At 40.6% G+C, this 18,044-nt stretch overlaps 3 protein-coding genes and 2 non-coding genes across 33 annotated transcripts in view; 2 read left to right on the top strand and 3 right to left on the bottom strand.

Moving 5' to 3' along the window:
- Nucleotides 1-2,995: 2,995 nt before the first annotated feature.
- Nucleotides 2,996-5,212, bottom strand: rplp1 (ribosomal protein, large, P1). Its single transcript, XM_035183679.1, has 4 exons — nucleotides 4,985-5,212; nucleotides 3,956-4,030; nucleotides 3,258-3,381; nucleotides 2,996-3,121 (listed from the first exon to the last, which is right to left on the bottom strand). The coding sequence occupies exons 1-4, from the start codon at nucleotides 5,054-5,056 to the stop codon at nucleotides 3,039-3,041; spliced, it is 354 nt and encodes a 117-aa protein (XP_035039570.1). The 5' UTR covers nucleotides 5,057-5,212; the 3' UTR covers nucleotides 2,996-3,038.
- A 522-nt stretch (nucleotides 5,213-5,734) lies between these two features.
- On the bottom strand, nucleotides 5,735-13,880 carry clptm1l (CLPTM1 like). Its single transcript, XM_035183442.1, has 18 exons — nucleotides 13,633-13,880; nucleotides 12,429-12,637; nucleotides 12,140-12,234; nucleotides 11,739-11,928; nucleotides 11,419-11,618; nucleotides 11,254-11,332; nucleotides 10,926-11,043; nucleotides 10,728-10,822; nucleotides 10,322-10,406; nucleotides 9,991-10,094; nucleotides 9,479-9,544; nucleotides 9,149-9,199; nucleotides 8,976-9,058; nucleotides 8,837-8,871; nucleotides 8,673-8,728; nucleotides 8,257-8,301; nucleotides 7,884-7,999; nucleotides 5,735-7,701 (listed from the first exon to the last, which is right to left on the bottom strand). The coding sequence occupies exons 2-18, from the start codon at nucleotides 12,591-12,593 to the stop codon at nucleotides 7,614-7,616; spliced, it is 1,671 nt and encodes a 556-aa protein (XP_035039333.1). The 5' UTR covers nucleotides 12,594-12,637; nucleotides 13,633-13,880; the 3' UTR covers nucleotides 5,735-7,613.
- A 239-nt stretch (nucleotides 13,881-14,119) lies between these two features.
- On the top strand, nucleotides 14,120-14,191 carry trnah-gug. Its single transcript has one exon. It is a non-coding gene; the product is annotated as a tRNA-His (tRNA).
- A 149-nt stretch (nucleotides 14,192-14,340) lies between these two features.
- trnav-cac lies at nucleotides 14,341-14,413 on the top strand. The gene has a single exon. It is a non-coding gene; the product is annotated as a tRNA-Val (tRNA).
- Nucleotides 14,414-15,292: 879 nt separating this feature from the next.
- The window catches only part of ptk2aa (protein tyrosine kinase 2aa), a 58,985-nt gene continuing 56,233 nt past the window's right edge, over nucleotides 15,293-18,044 (bottom strand). For all 29 annotated transcript variants that reach the window (XM_035182075.2, XM_035182060.2, XM_035182063.2 and 26 more), the window contains one exon: nucleotides 15,293-17,997. In XM_035182075.2, coding sequence (XP_035037966.2) covers nucleotides 17,871-17,997 — 127 coding nt within the window. In that variant the 3' untranslated portion in view covers nucleotides 15,293-17,870. The remainder of the gene's footprint in view (nucleotides 17,998-18,044) is intronic.

Raw genomic sequence — 18,044 nt, 5'->3', positions numbered from 1 at the left:
ATTAGGTATTTAACAATTATGTTTTATTATTATTTAAATAGTGCATCTGAATGATATAATTTATAGTTTGGACTACTATGTTTTTATGTGATATATTGTGAAAGGTAATCGCAGAAATATAATAAGTAAAAGTTGTTTATAAGGATCAAACTCACCCCTGTCATATTTATATTATCACACAGTTTATTTTATCACTGAATCCTCATTATTATTTGAATTATTTTGATTCATAAATGTGTAAGAAATGTTTCAATGGGGCATCTGAATGATAAAATGCTAATTTCAATTACTTTATGTAAGTGTTAGAGTAAAATGATCGCATAAAACCAGCTGTAATGGATTTAAAAGTACTATATTCCTCTGTGAAATCTATAGATACAGTAAAATATTGCAGAAAACTGAATTACGTTGGTGCAGCATTTGAATAAACTGAAATGGATAAAACAGGAGCATTAAAGCAGAACGTGACACTAACAAATGACCTTTCATGAATAAAAGTGAGAAGAGAAGTTGTAGAAAATCCCCCCGGCCGGGTGCTTCAGAGGTCGGATGCCCAGGAAGCAGAAAGTCCGGTCACCTTTCCTCTCAAACTGGGGCTGAGGAACCGTTAAACGAAGCTGCCCGAGGAGCTCTGCCCGCTCCCCGGATCACATGGGACCAGAAACTCTGCAATCTAGCTAATGTATGAGACTCTGGTTTCCTGAGGGAAGGGAACGAGCACATCACTTGTGCGGGATATCGGCTGAAGCCCTTTAATCACTTCTGACAAGTAAATGGACGTGGAACCCATCAGGGGAAAGTTCTGCCCTTCTCTTGGTCATATATTTAAAACCCTGCCATTTTTTTCCCTTCACATTTCTCTCTTCTGTGCTGGTCTGGACGTACTGTTCCGCCCAAAGGTTCAGAAACACACACTCACTATTTCATTACTCTGGGAAGCTTGATTGTAATGGAGACCCACTTTTTCCTCCGGCTGCCTTTTTTATTGTAGTTTCAATCTTTCTAATAACGGATTAAATAATAAACTCACAATATTAGACAGAATAATAAAAGAGACCATGAATGATCCCATCGATAAATGAGCAGAAACGCTCGTAAAAGAACAAATACAGGAGGATGAAAGAAATCCATTACAAGTAAAAGGCCAATCTACTTAAAGGATATTGACAAAGGGCCTCGGGTAGTTTGTAATTGGTCACAAACATAGACTGTAGATTGTAAATTATACTTAAGTCTTCAGTAAATGATCTGAGCTACTTTTTGTCAATGTGAATGAAGTAGATAACTCCCACTGTTAAAATGATGAGCTTTTTATATTAAAAGATATTTTTCATTTTAAAGCACAGCGAAAAAAGAAACAAACAGAGGTTCCATCAGATTCAGCTCGAGCCCTCTGGCCTGTTTCCAGCTGCCATTCAACACATGACACCGTCCTTCATGTTACTGCTGATGAGGCCCGTTGTCAAATCTATGCACGAAGTCAATTGTGCAGAGAAAGTGGTGTCAGCTCCAGTGACATCGCAGCGACAGGCGGGGTCACGGCTGGCACAGGAAGTGGTAATAATACCAATGCGGCAGATTTATGGAGGGACGTTCAGCTGGGAAATTTGCCCACAGAGCACTTCCAGAATGATGGTTGCTCAATTCCCAGCTGTAGGTTCCACGTGCGCTGTCCTGATGGCAGAGTCACCGGGGGTTGCAAACAAACTGCTCGGACAAATTGCAGGGCCGCGTCGGAGCAGGCGGACACTTCGCTCTGTCCGTGTGCCCGACTGTGGCGGGTCAAGGAGCGAGGCAGTGATACATCCAAGATAAGAAAACACAGGGAGCCGCAAGGACTCCATCAAGACGGAGGTCAGGGGCCTGAGCTCGCACAGGGCCCGCTGACCTCCAGCTCAGCAATGAGTCATGATTAAAGTGGGCTGGACGTCATTTAGGGGCAAAAAGTAGCCGGTGAAATGTCCCCGTGACTCTTGTATCTTCTGGAAAATACAGGTGAACGGCTTCTTCACAAGCAGAGGAAAGAAACCACTTTTTTATAATATCATAGATTTGATGCCCTGAGGTTATGTGAGGAAAAATTGGTGTTAGACATTAAATAATTTTATCCCCCCCTCATAGGCATCCCACTTCTTTCTCTGTTTTACACACAACCTGTGCAAATTACCCTGCAAGTGAAATGTATAATTAAGAGCAATTTAAATGGATATAAATTCAGGAAAAGATTTGATATTTTTATGAGGGAAATTTCTGTATAAAAAAAAAAGCCCATAATAAACAGGCCCTGGATCTGTTTCTATCAGTTTGACTGGGCTGAGAGTCCTTAAAAATGAGAAAAGTCAAAGTCTCTTAACTCCCAATCAAACAGCCACTGAGGCACCTGGGGAAAGAATCGAACATAGGAAACTAACTACTGTATACCAATGCTAATGAAAATTATAAATACAAAAAAGCAACCAAGTAATTAAAACTACAGGAAGAAATATTTACTCATTACAACAAAGCAGGGGTGGGATGTTTAAATCACCTTGGTGGACTACAACATTACACATCCATGTAACTTCATTACATGAGTTGAATGTAATGAGTCACATTTAGTGTTTTCTGTCATGCTGAAATAAAGTAGTGGCAATAAATTGACCTCAACTCTTGTCTGTAAAGTGAACTTAACCCTTTAACCACACCTACATCATGTCCTTTTGATAATTCATGGATTTAAAAAATATGTTTAGGATACTAAAATGTATGAGTTTGTGCAATTTGGTGCAGCTCCAAATAACAAAGGTGAATTTTAATATGGTTTAATTAGTGGACTGTTGAGTCTTGGTAGAAGTACAAGCTCTGTTGGACTTAACCCTCAATGGAGCTTGTACATTCCAGTGTTTTCCCCATTGTCTCTATTCTCATCAGTCAATGCCCCACAACCACAAAAAAACATTTCAGGGACTTTTGTCTTTACCAGACATTCATAGAACATTAAGAGTCAGACAAGTTATTTCTCAGTTTTTGTACTTTTATTGTTTCATTACAAAAACTGTTTAGTCAAAGAGACCGAAGCCCATGTCGTCATCAGACTCCTCGGACTCGTCCTTCTTCTCCTCTTTCTTCTCCTCCTCCTTAGCTGCAGGGGCGAAAAAGATGGTTCATGTTTAATAACATTAAATATTTAGATTACACATGCTAGCCTTTGCGGTCAATCTGACAAAAAATGTGAGATGGGTGATCCTCAAAGCTAAATGATCCCAGGGTCTCGTTACCTGGGGCGTCTCCAGCAGTGGCAGCAGCAGCTCCAGCTCCAGCAGCTGGGGCTCCAGCTGGGGCACTACCTCCTCCGGCTCCAACGTTGCAGATCAGGCTGCCGATGTCAATGCTGGACAGAGCCTGAGACATTGAAACAGTCACAGGTCAGTGTCATGTTACATCTTGTGAGTGATGCAGATGGAGCCTGACAGTGTTGATTAGAGACACTGCAGTATATTTTCTATCATTTCATACATAATACTTCCATGTGTTTCATTTTTTATGTCCCAAGCTGTGGAAGTTAAACTGCACCTCATGCTCACTCCTCTCAATCTTAACCTAAAGTGACAACTCCCATAACAGATTGCAAATGTCGCCCATTAGAGGAAATTCAGTTGGAGCAGAGGGTCGTATTTTGTCCTACTTATACGATCAACTTCACCTACAGTGTCAGTGACCTATTACACCTTTAGGTACTCACATTTAACATTCCCTCTTGCAATAATCCATTAAGCAGTAAACCGACTCTGGGATGTTAACACATCACTTCTGTCCTGCTGACAGTTGTCTATATTCTACTGTGGAAGAATTTATCTCAGCTCAGGCGACTCTGAAAACCCCACAGGTTTAAATCCGCAAATGTAATAATCAACGTCTTCATGTCATGATACAGCAGCACTTCACATACGACTCGTCACGTGTGTCCATCCCTCACCTTGGCAAAGAGACTTGGCCAGAAAGGCTCCACAGTGACTCCTGCAGCCTTGATCAGAGCATTGAGCTTGTCCTCCTGCAGACACAAGACAAGTGGTTACAAAAAACAATCATACATATACAATTAATACTCCTTATATAAATAATGAGCATACAAAAATATTACAAGCTAGATTACTGATTGGTCTTCTGTCATCAATTAAAAACTATTGGCAGAAACTACCACCAGAATAAAATAATCAAAAGTCATGCTTCTAACTTAATTTGAGTAGGTTGACTGCATTTCCTCTGTTATGATTGTAAAATACATATTTTGGGTTAACAGTCTATAAACATTCTTTAGGACAATAACATTTCACAGTTGTCTGACAGAGTGAAAGTGAGAAAATAAGAGAATATGTATATGATGCTGCCTCAGATATGATCACACACGTGGGTTTAGTGCGCATGTGTAATATATGCAGCGGCAGCTCTGTAGGAAGTGGAGCAGCCTCCACGTGTATCAACACCACAAGTCACTGAAGCAACAAGATGGACGAAACTTATTTAACCTGAATTAATAATATTCTGTAACAGCGGTCAAACCCTGAACTCAGCAGTCACACTCCTGATGTTAGAAGTTTAGTGTCCTGGTGTGAAGCTTAGCATTAGCATTTCCTAGCACCTGTCATGAATGAATGGAATATAAACAACTTCCAACTATTAGTTTAGTTCTTTGACAGGTGGTGAGAAACAACAGCGAGTTAAAGATTTAAGATTTTAAATGAAACAGACACGAGCTCCTGACACACAAACCGGTTCTGACGTTAGCATCTAGCATGCCGCCATTTTGACAGGTACATGACTGTTTACAGACACCGGTGCACATTAATAAGTCATTTTAACAGATTTAACAAAGACCCGGTGTCTCCTCAGAGCTGTTACGGTCTCACTTAAGATTTCAGAGGCGTTCACCACCAGCGCGGAGCCTCTACCGGGGTGAAACACAGACATGCAGCCGGGGCGAAGCGGGAGGAACCGGGACACTTACGGTGACGGTGACTTCATCGTCGTGGAGGATGAGCGCGGAGTAAATGCAGGCGAGCTCGGACACGGAGGCCATTTTAGATGTTCGGTTTGGTGTCTGCGGGGTCGGATGCCTAAATTTAACGGTGCTAGTCGCCGGATTGTGGGCCTTAGCTTCAGATGAAGAACCGAGCACCTTCAGGCACGTTGACTACCAGCAGCGGAAAGGGAGGAGCAGAGGGCGGGAGCTGCGCTTATATACCCTGCGTCAGGGCTGCGTGGCTCTGACGTCAGCACGCACACAGTGACGACAGACGTGCTCCATAGACGTTTATCAGTTCATAACTTTTTCTCTGACTTTGTTTTTTACTATAGAATCAGTATAAAATATATATTGTAGTTTTCTTTATTAAAATCATTAATCTGATATTGTTTCTTGCCAAGTTCCACATCCACAAATGCAAGTTCACAACGGGTTACAAACTCAAACAGATAATAATAAACAAATATTTAAAGTACCTTAAATGCTTGCTCTTTTCTATGCATTTATTTATTCATTATAGATTTTGTTTAAAATGTTTCTGTTTAAATTGAATTACCTCAATTCAATTCAAATCTATTTATACAACATGTTCTTATATCTTCTTCAAAATAGACCTTGGGTGTAGATGCAGTGTTGTAACTGTGCCCGACAACCCTGCACTCAAATCTAAACTATAGAGAATATGAACAAAGCCAACAATGTCCAGCGGTATTAAATCCACAACCAGTAATGTTCAGTCAGTTATTTTATTACATCTCAATCAAAAACACAAACATCACAATAAGCAAAATCATTTCAAGGCAAATGTGTGGTGCATCTCTCCTGGATGCACTCACACTGGAAAAGAAAAATCTGCACTGAATCTCTGAGCACAGACAAAATATATTCTGATAATTGAACTATGGAAGAAAGTATTAAAATGTGACTGTGTAAATCCAGATGTAGTAATACTTTCCACAAGTCTCGAACATTTACCCGTTCCCCACCATAATGTGAGTGTCTGTTTATGGTGACCATACAAAGCAGTTCAAAGAATCCATTTCACATTTGGCACTATCAGATTTTCTTGGCCCTGACACGTAAAAAATACTTGAGCAGGTGCAACTACAAAACTAGAATGGACGTAAAGGACAGTGTGGCTCTCAGAGGTGTCCTCCTGTGTTACAGTGCAGAGGAAGCCAGCGCCATTTAACATGTGGACAGAGCAAGAGACACAGACACGTTCAACTCAGCAGATTCTGGAATGTTGAGGCAATTTCTCCCCGTCTCCATGGCAACAAATCAGCATCCTCTAATCTGCTTCCAACGTAAGTTAAGATTCCAAAACATTACAGGAATCCATCCTTATCGCCATGGCAACAAATCTGAATCTTCTTATCTGCTTCTACTGCAGCCATCTTTTACGTGCATAGATTAAAAGTACATTATTTAAGTGATGCATTTATTGTTTAACATGTTAGGTGTCTTTCCCTTTATTTCGGCCTCAGTCATTTTAAAACATATTCTGTATATTATCACTTTAAAATGTAGGTGACACAAAGTCATTCTGGAATTGATCAGCTAACATGTGTTTGCTTTGTTCATGTGGTAATTCTGGATAAAACATTGGAAATTTCTACATATCTATGTTTTCTAAGAGGAAAATAAATTGTTGACAGCCCTTTAGGACAATTTCAGACAATTTCTAGAAAAGCACATCGGGTATTTTTCACAAAAAATCCATTTATGTTTCAGTGTCGTCCTCATTTTCCTGATTTCATGTTATATCAGTCACATTCATTACCAGGTTCTGACATGTAAATTGAATTCACTTCAACACTTAAGCTGTAATTATGACTGGGGAATTGATTTTTCTGATAGCTCTAATGTATCAGACTTGATACATATGGAATATTAATAATAATGTGAAAACGCCTTTTCTCAGTTTTTTCTCATTTTAGTCCACAGTTCAAAGTGGTTTAAACCAAATTTAATTGATAGAACATTGAAATGCAGTATTTTTCGCTCTCTGCAGTCACAGCCTTGCAGGAGTCTGAATAAATGACGCTTCTTTGATGAACTCAGCAGCTCTTGTGTTAAAGCTCCTGGATGTATCTATTTGTTTGTTCCTCGAAGCAGTTACGACCAGGCTCAGGCTGTTTTAAGTTTGATTCCATATCATATTTACAGTGGTTCTCAAGGGGCAGTTTCATCTTAAATAAGAGTGGCACCTTGTTTTACTCTTGCAGCGTCGCATATAAAATGTTCCCTTTTGTTACATCAGTTCAAAAAGAGTTATAGATTGAACTTATCGATGTTACTGACCTGTCACACACTGCAAAACAAAACAACTCTCCAGACTGCAAAAGCCAGATAAGCAGATGTTGAACTTTCCTTGGAACCCTTCACACTATGGGACGGCGTGGAGAAAAAAAGAATCAGAACCAACAAGCGTTTTGATGCACTTGGTCCATTTACAACTAACTGATGACACAAAACACATGTTTCCCCACTTGCACCTGGACCATTGAACCAGCTCAGTTGACACCAGATGAGATCGGGAGAGAGCAGTGGACAGAAGATAAAACCTGCAGGTTCCAGTTCATGGAAAACAATTATCTGTGTTTCCTCTTTAGTCCTTGTGAGGCTTTTTTTCTTTGGGTTTCTCATCATAAGAAATCCCGTATTCATTGACTCTTGTCTTGTCGACTGGGTAGAGCCTGAGGAGAGAGACAGGGGCAGAGATTTAGAGATTCAGAGTTAAGGTAAGGGCTGGGGTTTGGTATCTAGTTGACAGGGTGGAAGAGAAATGGAATATGTTACTGAGGGTCCTAAGAAAGATATAAGTACAGGTTAGAGTCTGTGTGTGTGTGTGTGTGTGTGTGTGTGTGTGCGCACGTACCATCTCTGATAGAGGTAAATGAGAAACACAACATCGTCTCGGAAACATGCCAGTCTGTGAGACGTTGGCATGGTGATGATGAAGGCGAACACATCGTCGATGAAGGTGTTGAAAGCCTGTTGAAGATCAATTGATAAATATCAATACAAATTTATTTTACTCAACAGCAAACAAATCCTCCTTTGTTAAACAGGATAAGGATAAAAAAGAATTCTGTCCCAAATCCCATCATTAACATATGAAAAGAAAATGTAAATGAAGCCCACTTCATAAACACTGTTGTACTTATACGTGCTCATTAAGTTAATAAGTAATGTGTGTTGAAACCATGTTCATCCGTCATTTCACTAACTGTCGAGGTTTTTGTTCTCACCTTGTACATAAAGGCTTTCCACGGCAGGTGGGCCACAGATTTCAGCTGTACAATAAAACAGAGAAAAACAAGTTAGTTTAATGTTTGTTTCTAAGAAATGAAAGCGAACATCTGGAAAATGTTGTTTTGTGACTCAATCTATTATCTCTTTTTTAAAACAGCATGAATGATCAATTTCCCATTAATTATCAAGACTGTTGCGGCTCGACATGTTCTGATTTGTTCTGTCACAGTTTCATATTAAAGCAAAAAAATGTACACTTCTCATAATACAGAGTTTTGCCTCGTTTTTGTCTTGCCTGATACTCACAAGGTGTCTCCTTCATAACCGCAATTAAAATTCGATGCAGTTCTCTCCCACAAAAGATCTTCTCTTTCTGAAATATTATAAAATCCAGTATCTGTGATAAACTGACCTTATAGTTGACAAACAGTTGAGGAAGCATGAAGAGGAAGCCAAAGGCATATACACCTGAAGAGGTTACAAAACACTTTGATTAGCCTTTTCTTTAGAATCAAATAATGAAGAGCATTGATTGATAGTTATGAATTGATCAGGTAAAAGGGTGTGTGGGCTTACCATTCACTAGACTGTTGATCAACCACGAGTACCAACTATGACCGGGAGAGAGAGACAGACAATGGCATAATTACTACACACTTACTAGTTGTGTAGTAAATACTGTGCTTGTTATTCATACACACACACACACACACACCTCTTGTATCGTTGGTATACTAGAGCATACACAGCCCCTCCAATACACAGTGGGTACAGGAGGTAGGACAGATACTTCATGGCCTACAGAGAAACACAAAGCATGTGACGATTAGGTTATTAAACCTGTATTAAATAATTAAAGTCATGGTTATCTGTGTATGTTTGTCTTACCAGGGTATCATATTCCTCTGTTCTCCTCTCGGATTCATCTAATTTGCCAAACTGTTAAAACAGAAAAGACACAAAATAAAATCCTCTGAACACATTTTCAAACAATCTGCACAATGGTGACGTCATTAGATCGGAAGAAAAAGACAGTTGCACGCTTTATTTGTTCGTTGCAGCATTTTAAACTTCAATTCATAACTATTTCGCTATTAGGTCCCAGTCCATGTATGTGTGTCTCTCTAACACACAGACACACACAGACAGCCACACAGACAGACACACAGACAGAATAAAAGACTAACACTCACTAACACACTAAACACATAAACCTACCAGGAATGTTGGTTTGCCTCCTTTCCAGAAAACTTGAATCTTAAAAGCCTTCTTCACTTTCCATACCTGCAAAAAATAAAATATCCAAAATAAAAAAAGATCTTACATCGATTAAAGAGATTCATATAATTAACCATTTTTAAATTCCACTTAATATCGCCTTTATTACGACTACTATGTTTCTTTCAATCAAGGTGAAAGACATCTCAACTGTTATTCAGGAAATATTAAACATTCATATAGGTGTCATATACGAAACAAAGAATTTAAACAAAGACGACACTCAACCCACAGAATATTTAATTAGACTTGGTCATAATTAAACCAGCAGTCGCAAAATTTTCCCCCAACTTTGTTAACCCCAAAGTCAAAATAATGTCTAAACAATGAAGGTGTTAAGGCTGAGAAAAGAAAATGATTATAATAACATATTTACATTTCCCTTTTGTTTTGAATACATCTGAATCTCTGTGCAGTTGTGAAAGTGTGTGTGTGTGTGTGTGTGTACTTGCTTCAATGATAGAGCCGACTCCAGCGGGTATGAGGACAAGCAGGCTCGTCTGCTGGTCCAACAAATAGAGGAAAATCACGATGGTGCTGAAACATCTCCAGAGCACTGAAAGAAATAAACATTTCACACTTTGTTAGTGAAACACTGCTGACGAATCACCTGGTCGATGGATAACACTTAATAAAGCAAAGATAAAAGTATTGCCACCTCTTTAATTATTTCCTAAGCTAAACTGACATTTGGCAGATGGCTCATTTTTGCAGACAGCGGTCAGCAATCATGCAAAAAAACATACATATATAAATATTGGCAGAGAGAACAAAGTGACCCACCTGCTTTGCTCGACATTCCCACCATGCTTTTCTTCTCCTTCCAGAAGCTGATGTCGTTCTTGAACGCCAGGAAGTCAAAGAGAAGCTAAAAAAGCAAAAGTTCAAGGTCATATGTGAAAAAAGGGTAAAAGATTTCCTCTTACGAACGCAAGTATCAACTGCATATAAATCAGAATCAATAACTGATGATGGGGCAGCATTAGAATTTAGGATTGTTTAAACCTTTAATGTTTGGTCTGTTATACTGATTTTATATCTGGAGAGAATGGCTGCAGTTTGTGAGTTGGAAAATCATACAATGCTTAGACTTTTGCATTAGGCCAATTGTCTCCGAGCTCTCTTCCATTTTATTTAGTCCAGTGGAATGTGGCTCTAATGTGGGAGAGCGATCTGAAGTCGGACTCACATGGAACGCAGCTACAAAGAAGGTCAGAGCCAGGAAGTAGAGGTTGGTGTCCACAAAGATCCCTTTTATCTCATCAGCATCTTTCTCTGTGAAACCTGGAAAAATATGAGGTGTTAAGACAGAAATAATCACACAGGGACCGAACAGAGAGTGAGAGAGAGATAGAGAGACAGAGAGAGGGGGGGGGGAGAAACATACCGAACTGCTGCAGAGAGAAAACAGCGTCCTGCATGTGGATCCAGAAGCGCAGCCTCCCCAGAGAGATGGAGTCGTAAGAGATGGTCAGAGGAAGTTCATTGGAGGTGCTGTTGATCTCCTGCACACACAAACAAATGAATACACACACTTGTCAGCTCATCAGGGACTTTTTATTGATATTATCCTGAGGTTTGATGAAAACAAACCAATATAGGTCTGAATAATTTCTCTATTCAAAAGAATGACTCAGTGAAATGTGAATTTAACCACCAGGGAGTCAGTTGTCAGCTGTGTGTTACATAATATTTATTTAAAAGGGAAAACTCACCACGAGGTCCTTGACCCGGTTGCTGAGCTCATCGACAAACAGCAGAGGTAGATACACCATCTTTTTACCATCTTGGAATCTGAAACATAGACAAAGAAAACTGACTTTTGTGGTCTCCATTGGTCGGGTATCCAAAACGCGACCAAAACGTGTTCATTGTCTTACGCTCTGAGGTATCTGTGGACATCACTCGGCAGGTTCTCTCTGTCGAACATGAAGTGGTCGCCGACAATGTTAAGTGTCAGGAGCGTACGCCAGTGGGAAACCGGGTGATCCGACGTGGAAGAGGCTCCACTTCCTGCTCTGCCCCCCTCTGCACGGTTACCCTCACCTAGTTTGTTCATCTGGCCTTCTTCATTCAGACCCTGTAACGTGAAGAAGAAAGTTTTCTTAAAGAAAGGATCAGAAGACAGGATTCACACGTGTGCAGCATCTCTCGGACTGACATAGTGAAGGGTTCAGTGAGAAAACCTGATCATGCATACCAGTGGTTGATCCTCCCCGGATATCAAAGAGATCTCAGGCGGTTTGGGGATCATGTACGTGGTGAGCTGAGCCACAAGGTGGACCTGCCGAGGGTCCTGCCAAGGAGTGATGCCAGCCTGATGGACGAATATTAGTGCAAATAACGTTCCATTGTTACGAGTCTTCTTAGGGAGGGAGACATTTACTATCCTTAGGGAAAGAAAGAGAGGAAAGACGATGCATGGGCTCAGTGTCATGTTCCAAAAGTTAGTATTTCTTTAAAAGAGGACATTTCATGGGTTTCTGATTCAAATTTCTACATATTTGGAACAGCACTTTGTGATTAAGCATGAAAAGAACTATATAATAGAAACTTTTATATTAACCAATCAGATCTGACCCCAGGAATCTTCCCACCAACCTTTCAAACTTGCTGTTGACATCAAAGTTCTCTTCCCTGTGGATCAGGGTGTGTCCTCCCTCTGCATTGGGCCGCAGTGCAGTGTAGATACTTAACTAATAAACAGACAGACAGAGATATTACAGGTGTTTTTACATTATTATCTCAACATATTTCATTTGTTTTTCATTTAACGGACATTATTCCTACACTGCCAATTAAACCAAACCAGCCGAACAATCAGCTGAATAGAAGACAAAGTGGAATCGAAGCCGATCGATCGCTGGGACCATCCGTCTGCTTCACTGACCTGTAGTTTCGGGTTCTCTGCCAGGAAGGGTGTGATGCAGTTTTCGCCACTGGGGCTGTCGCAGGGTTTGGTGTACACGATCCCGTACATCACCCAGCAGGTGTGGAGCACGTACACCACAAACACGCCCACAATCAGGGTGGTGAAGGACGTTTTCAAAAACATGATGCCCCGCGCTGAGATGCTACCTGAGGAGAGAGGCCATACGTCTGTGGAGGAGGAGTCAGAGATGGAGGATTAGAGTGAAGTATGAGGTTTAAAAGGGATTTTTAAAAAATGTACTTAATGACATAGCTCGATTTTCCTGGCTTGGGCCTAAAGAGTCAACAGAAAGCCAGTGTTGGTGTTAAGATATCCGTAGAGACATAAATATGACACCAATTAGATTTTTAAGCATCTCATTTCATATCTTAAGGAGACTTGTTTGCTGCTGTGACACCTCCGCTCTTCCAGGTAGGCTTTCCTCCCAGATTTTGGGACATAGCTGCTCCCAGAGAAATGGTAATGGATGGTCTGGTTTGTATGTAGCACCCCGAGTATGTCTGAGACTCTGTCTTCTTCTTCTTCAAACATAATTTTATCGTAAAAACATATTCGGGAATTCATGTGGGTTGCCAGTTTTTTTTGTTCCTTTATCTCCATTATCATTTATGCAGTTCCATCTGTATTTTAACCATTTTGTTTCTGCTGTGCATCAACAAATAAAGTTATTATCATGTATTTGCATCCGGGCAAAACATATTTTCACTCTCTCTTTCCTTTCCATGGTGAAGGTTGACAATAAGCAGAGGGCAGAACTGGTTCCACTGGTTTTGTCATTGTTTATATGACACTGACTTTTAAAAAGAAACGATGACAGACGAGATACCAGCGTGTCGTCATGGGAGCAGAGGCCCTGACGCTGACAGAAACATTACATTGACATGATTTCCTGCAGCTGTTATAAGATAAGATAAAATAATCCTTTAATAGTCCCACAATGGGCAAATTTGCAGTATTACTGCAGCAGTAAGTCTTGGTGGTGACTTACCACCATTTTACAAATTGTAGGGAGGTTTAAAACTATTTAAAACAGCCTTGGGATGATTTAAAGTCACACACTTGTTCGCTTTTCAGATGTTGTAGACCAAAGCCTTTGTTTTCAGGTGTTTAATCGGACTGTAACATTATCGCTGCTCATATTGTGAAGAGATGGGAAACAAACCGGTGTTCAATCCACCAGTCACTCGGTCAGTCGCTCGCTCGGCTCGTTTCCATCCGCTTCTTCCAGGTCGTTAAACGCGACGACATCGTTGCTTCAACATCGTGCCGCGCTTTCACATCCGGCCCCGGGCCCGCCAGTCTGCGTCCAGGCCAAACAACAGCAGCTGCGGGCGAAACACAACGATCGGTAAGCGTGAGGTGGATCTGATAAGAGTTCCGCCATTCGCTTCCGGGTTGGGTTCGCTTGGACGGGATTTGCGGGAGTCTCGCGAGACGCACGTCACCGAGACGTTGGTTCAAACCATAGACTGTATATAAAACCATCTCTACAGTTTATGTTTAAATTAAATATTCAGCTGTTGTGAATTATTAGTGTCACATTTTACATTTACAATAGTTTTCATATAATTAACAAACCATTTCATAAACAGGGATTTGTATACAAAAGTCCTGTGACATCACACGAGCCGCATCCCCGCCATTGGCCAGCCGTGATCGTATAGTGGTTAGTACTCTGCGTTGTGGCCGCAGCAACCCCGGTTCGAATCCGGGTCACGGCAGCATTTTTTTAAAGGAGGAAGTTAAACTGTAAATGTTCAATCTTCATTATGATCTGTTTTAAAACACCGCAAAGGAAGAAACGCATTTTCACACTTTCACAGCGCTTTCATAAGATATAATAGTACTGACGACCGCACGTCTATCATCAGTTTCCGTAGTGTAGTGGTTATCACGTTCGCCTCACACGCGAAAGGTCCCCGGTTCGAAACCGGGCGGAAACACATTTAGCTTTTATTTAATTTTTAATTTGATTAAAGATGGAGAAAAGTGATCCTTTGTGTTTCTGCAGTTCTCAACAACCTTTAATTCTGCCTCTGTCAGTTTTAACACCTCTCACACCTGGATTTGACCAGTTTGTCTCATTCTTCCAAACAGATCCTCTGGAGCTCCGTCAGCTGAGGTGAGAAGGATCCAGCTGCTCACAGATGTTCACTGGGGTTAGAGTCTGGCTTTTGGTTGAGCCGCTCAGAGACAGTCAGAGAGAGATACCTGTTCTCAAAGCTGCTCAAGTGTCATGTTGGATGTGTGGGTCATCGCCCCATCTAATAGCTGGAGGCTGCTTCACTGCGCGGAGACAAGTTATCATCTCATGAGACCCGGGCTTCATTTCCCTCATGTTTGGTAAACTGGGCTGTCTTGTTCCTTTGATCCCAAGGAGCTTCAGTCTATTTACTCAGGCTTGATTGATGGAGAACAGCTGAGACTCCAATCAAGTTCTAATGAAAGCACACTGGACGTACATGACCACAGTTTTTGGCTTCTGAAACAAAGGGTCTGAAAAAACTTTCAAAAAGCGAAGTTTCTAAAAACACTATCATTATAGGTTATTATATTTCAAATTGATACTTACTCTAATAAATGTAAAATCAAATTCTTAATCTTTACCTTCTGAAGTCATTCTGACATAACTGTGCTGACATGTATTTTAAAATCATTTGGCTTTTTAATAGTCTGAATTCAAACTTATAAAGGTCTTGTTTTTAGTCAGTCAGCAGATACGTATATAGCAACTAATAATTATATTATGTTTCCACACATTGTTCAGAAGCAATAAAGAGACAGTGAAAAATAAAATAAAAGACGACAGCTGACAGACGTTCTTCATGATAACAGTGTTTTTATTTGCTTGGTTTAGCAACTGTACATGTGGCTCCTTCCTGAGAATACCGCTCACCTCAGGGGAGAGGGAACAGTGGAATGGAGAGAGAGAATCTGAGAGGGAGGAGAGGAGGACAGAGCGCAGGGGACAGAGGAAGAGGAGGAACGAAGGGTGGTAGACTAGAAGAGGAGAAGGAATAAAAAAAAAGGTATAAATAACTCCGATAGAGGAGGTAGAAAGATAGAGGAAGACTTGGAGGAGAGAAATAAGAGCAAATCCTGTTGGACACATTTTTAAATTCAAAAATCTCATTTCAGTCTCCAGCCCAAAGTTTTAAGCGACACGTGACTTTTGCAGAGCAACAGCGCCCTCTGCAGCCACACATGGTGATTACTTAATTAGTTGTTTTCACGTAGAGACAAAAACAAAGCCTGTAACTCTCTGACGATGAAGTCCCATTAAACCTAAACACAACTGAAAGATGGATATTACCCATGATCCCCGGCTTCCTGAACCAGATGAGCTGCTGGTGTAACAGATCCACCAAACTCTGTTTAGAATTCTTCATATTTTAAGTTTCCTCGCTGAGTATTGGAGATAAATGCTGGTTTTTAATGTGTAATTACACTTGAATTGCTGGAACCTGATTCTGGCAGATACGAACTTCTCACAAATTAAGTTCAATAAACTTTTAGCCAATCATACATGAATCTGCAACTGTAATTCACCCCTAAAATAAGTTTTTAAAGACCCTGAACTAAACGACAATAAATTTGACGTAGTGAAACTGAAATGTCGTGTTGCATATTGTTGAGTGAAAATGAAAGTGAAGACAAAAGGAACCAAAAACATGACGGACACACCTGGCTCGAATCAGACTGTTTGTAAAGATGGACTCCAACAGACCCAGTACCTTATTCTGGGATAATCACCCCATCCTTAAAACTACTGTGATATTTCTGCTGTTGGATTTGAACATCACACTGTCCTCGGGCTGATTGCACACTCGCACTACAAATGTGTAGCTTGATTTTTTTTATCTATATTTTAATGAAAGCTAATTTTATCTCTGGGATTTGGGAACAGTGCTGTGCACCTGCTGATCTAGGAATGTCTCCATCTTTCTGTGTGTATTCTGCTTAATGTAAATGCTATATTTCCTACACTGAGACATTTTTAAAAGAGAGATTTTATTCTATGACACTCAGATATTTTATTCTATTTATACAAAATAAAGTAGAGTCTCCACTTCCTCCCGCTGTTCAGAAGTGAAGCCAAAATGTCCCAAACACGAACGCTGCCATCTTGCTCGTTTGGAGTCTCGAAGCAGTCACGGTAGTGAAATTCTGAAGATACACTAGCTTGAACAATCGACTTTGACTTTTTACTTTGGTCCATGTCCCATATACTAACATGGAGGATGCAGGATTTTCAAACTATACTACAGCCAGCCAGCAGGTGGCGATCGAGACGTTTTGGCTTCACTTTTGGAAAGCTGTCATGTTGTCCATCTTTATTTTCAGTCTACGGCTCAAATACACTGAAAGCAACAACGTCACCACAAAGACTTGAGTATTTTAAGTGAAATGTCCTTTTTTAAAGTCAATATCAGTTCATTTGGCACAGGGCGACTGATACAATGTAATTAGCACCTCCATGGTATATAAAAGACAACCCCTCCTCCACCTCTCCATCTCCACTCCCCCCCCGTTCACCCATCTCCCTTTTTCACTCGCACCTCAGAAATGTGTTAAAAATATAGCTTCTTTGTATATTTACTATGTAGTTAACTTAAAAAGTGGCCTGTGGCAGTTTTTTTCAAATGTTCTTTAACCATTAAAAAGACATTTAGTTTGTTCTTCAAAAATTCACCTTTCATATTTCATGTTTTATGCCTCGATGCCTGAGATAGAAATATTTAGGGAGGAAGATTGAAAAAAAGAAAGAAGAAAGAGATGAAATCATGACATCAACGAGCAGCTGTAGTGTAAATCCATTTGTGCACGTACACGTTTAGAGAAGGCTGGAGTAGCTGTCGACTTACTGTGAGAGTCCAGGCTGAGAAGAGAAGTAATAATCAATAGTGATATAAAAGAATGTTTAAACAACAACATTATGAAATCGTCTTCATTATCCTCGTCGTTCTGGCTCTTCAGTTCCAGTTATTACGTCCTGCCGGTGCGGAGAGGGTTAGTGTTGTGTTTACGCGGCGGGTTTACGGTGTGCGTCCATTTACCCAAACATCCGTACGGTCCTGCAAAAGGAGCCTCTGCTTGACTCAACGGTTTAAAAAAAGTTGTACTGATGTTTTCAGGATACGTGATGAGAGAGACGAGCGTTTATCTGGATACAAAAGCAAAAAAATAAAAATAATACGACAAAAAGTACAAAACAACACAATATCGACCAATAGAGTGTTGCCAGAGGGGAAACGACGTGATGAAGGTAAGAGGGAGATGATTGTTTCAGTCAGTCGATATTTTTTCATCCGTCCATCACTGATATCCATCTAAAAGTTCTCTTCCGTCGCCACAGCAACATCATCATCAGCAACCAGGCTTGATTGGATCCCCGGGGGGCTAGTGTGGGCGAGTCTGGGTGATCATCTTGAGTCGTGATTGGTCGATGACGTCCAGAAGGTTCTTGGCGTCCACTGCGAGGGCATGAGCTGCCATTAGCATCTGTTTCTTGTAGTCCTTCTGCAAACTGTGCGGGAAAACACAAGGCGAGTGTGAAACATCAACATGGTTTAT

Source organism: Hippoglossus stenolepis, chromosome 17 (genome assembly GCF_022539355.2).
Source record: "Hippoglossus stenolepis isolate QCI-W04-F060 chromosome 17, HSTE1.2, whole genome shotgun sequence".
Taxonomy (NCBI): Eukaryota; Metazoa; Chordata; class Actinopteri; order Pleuronectiformes; family Pleuronectidae; genus Hippoglossus; species Hippoglossus stenolepis.
Note: the sequence above shows the minus strand (reverse complement) of the source record. Positions and strands in the feature narration are given on the sequence as shown.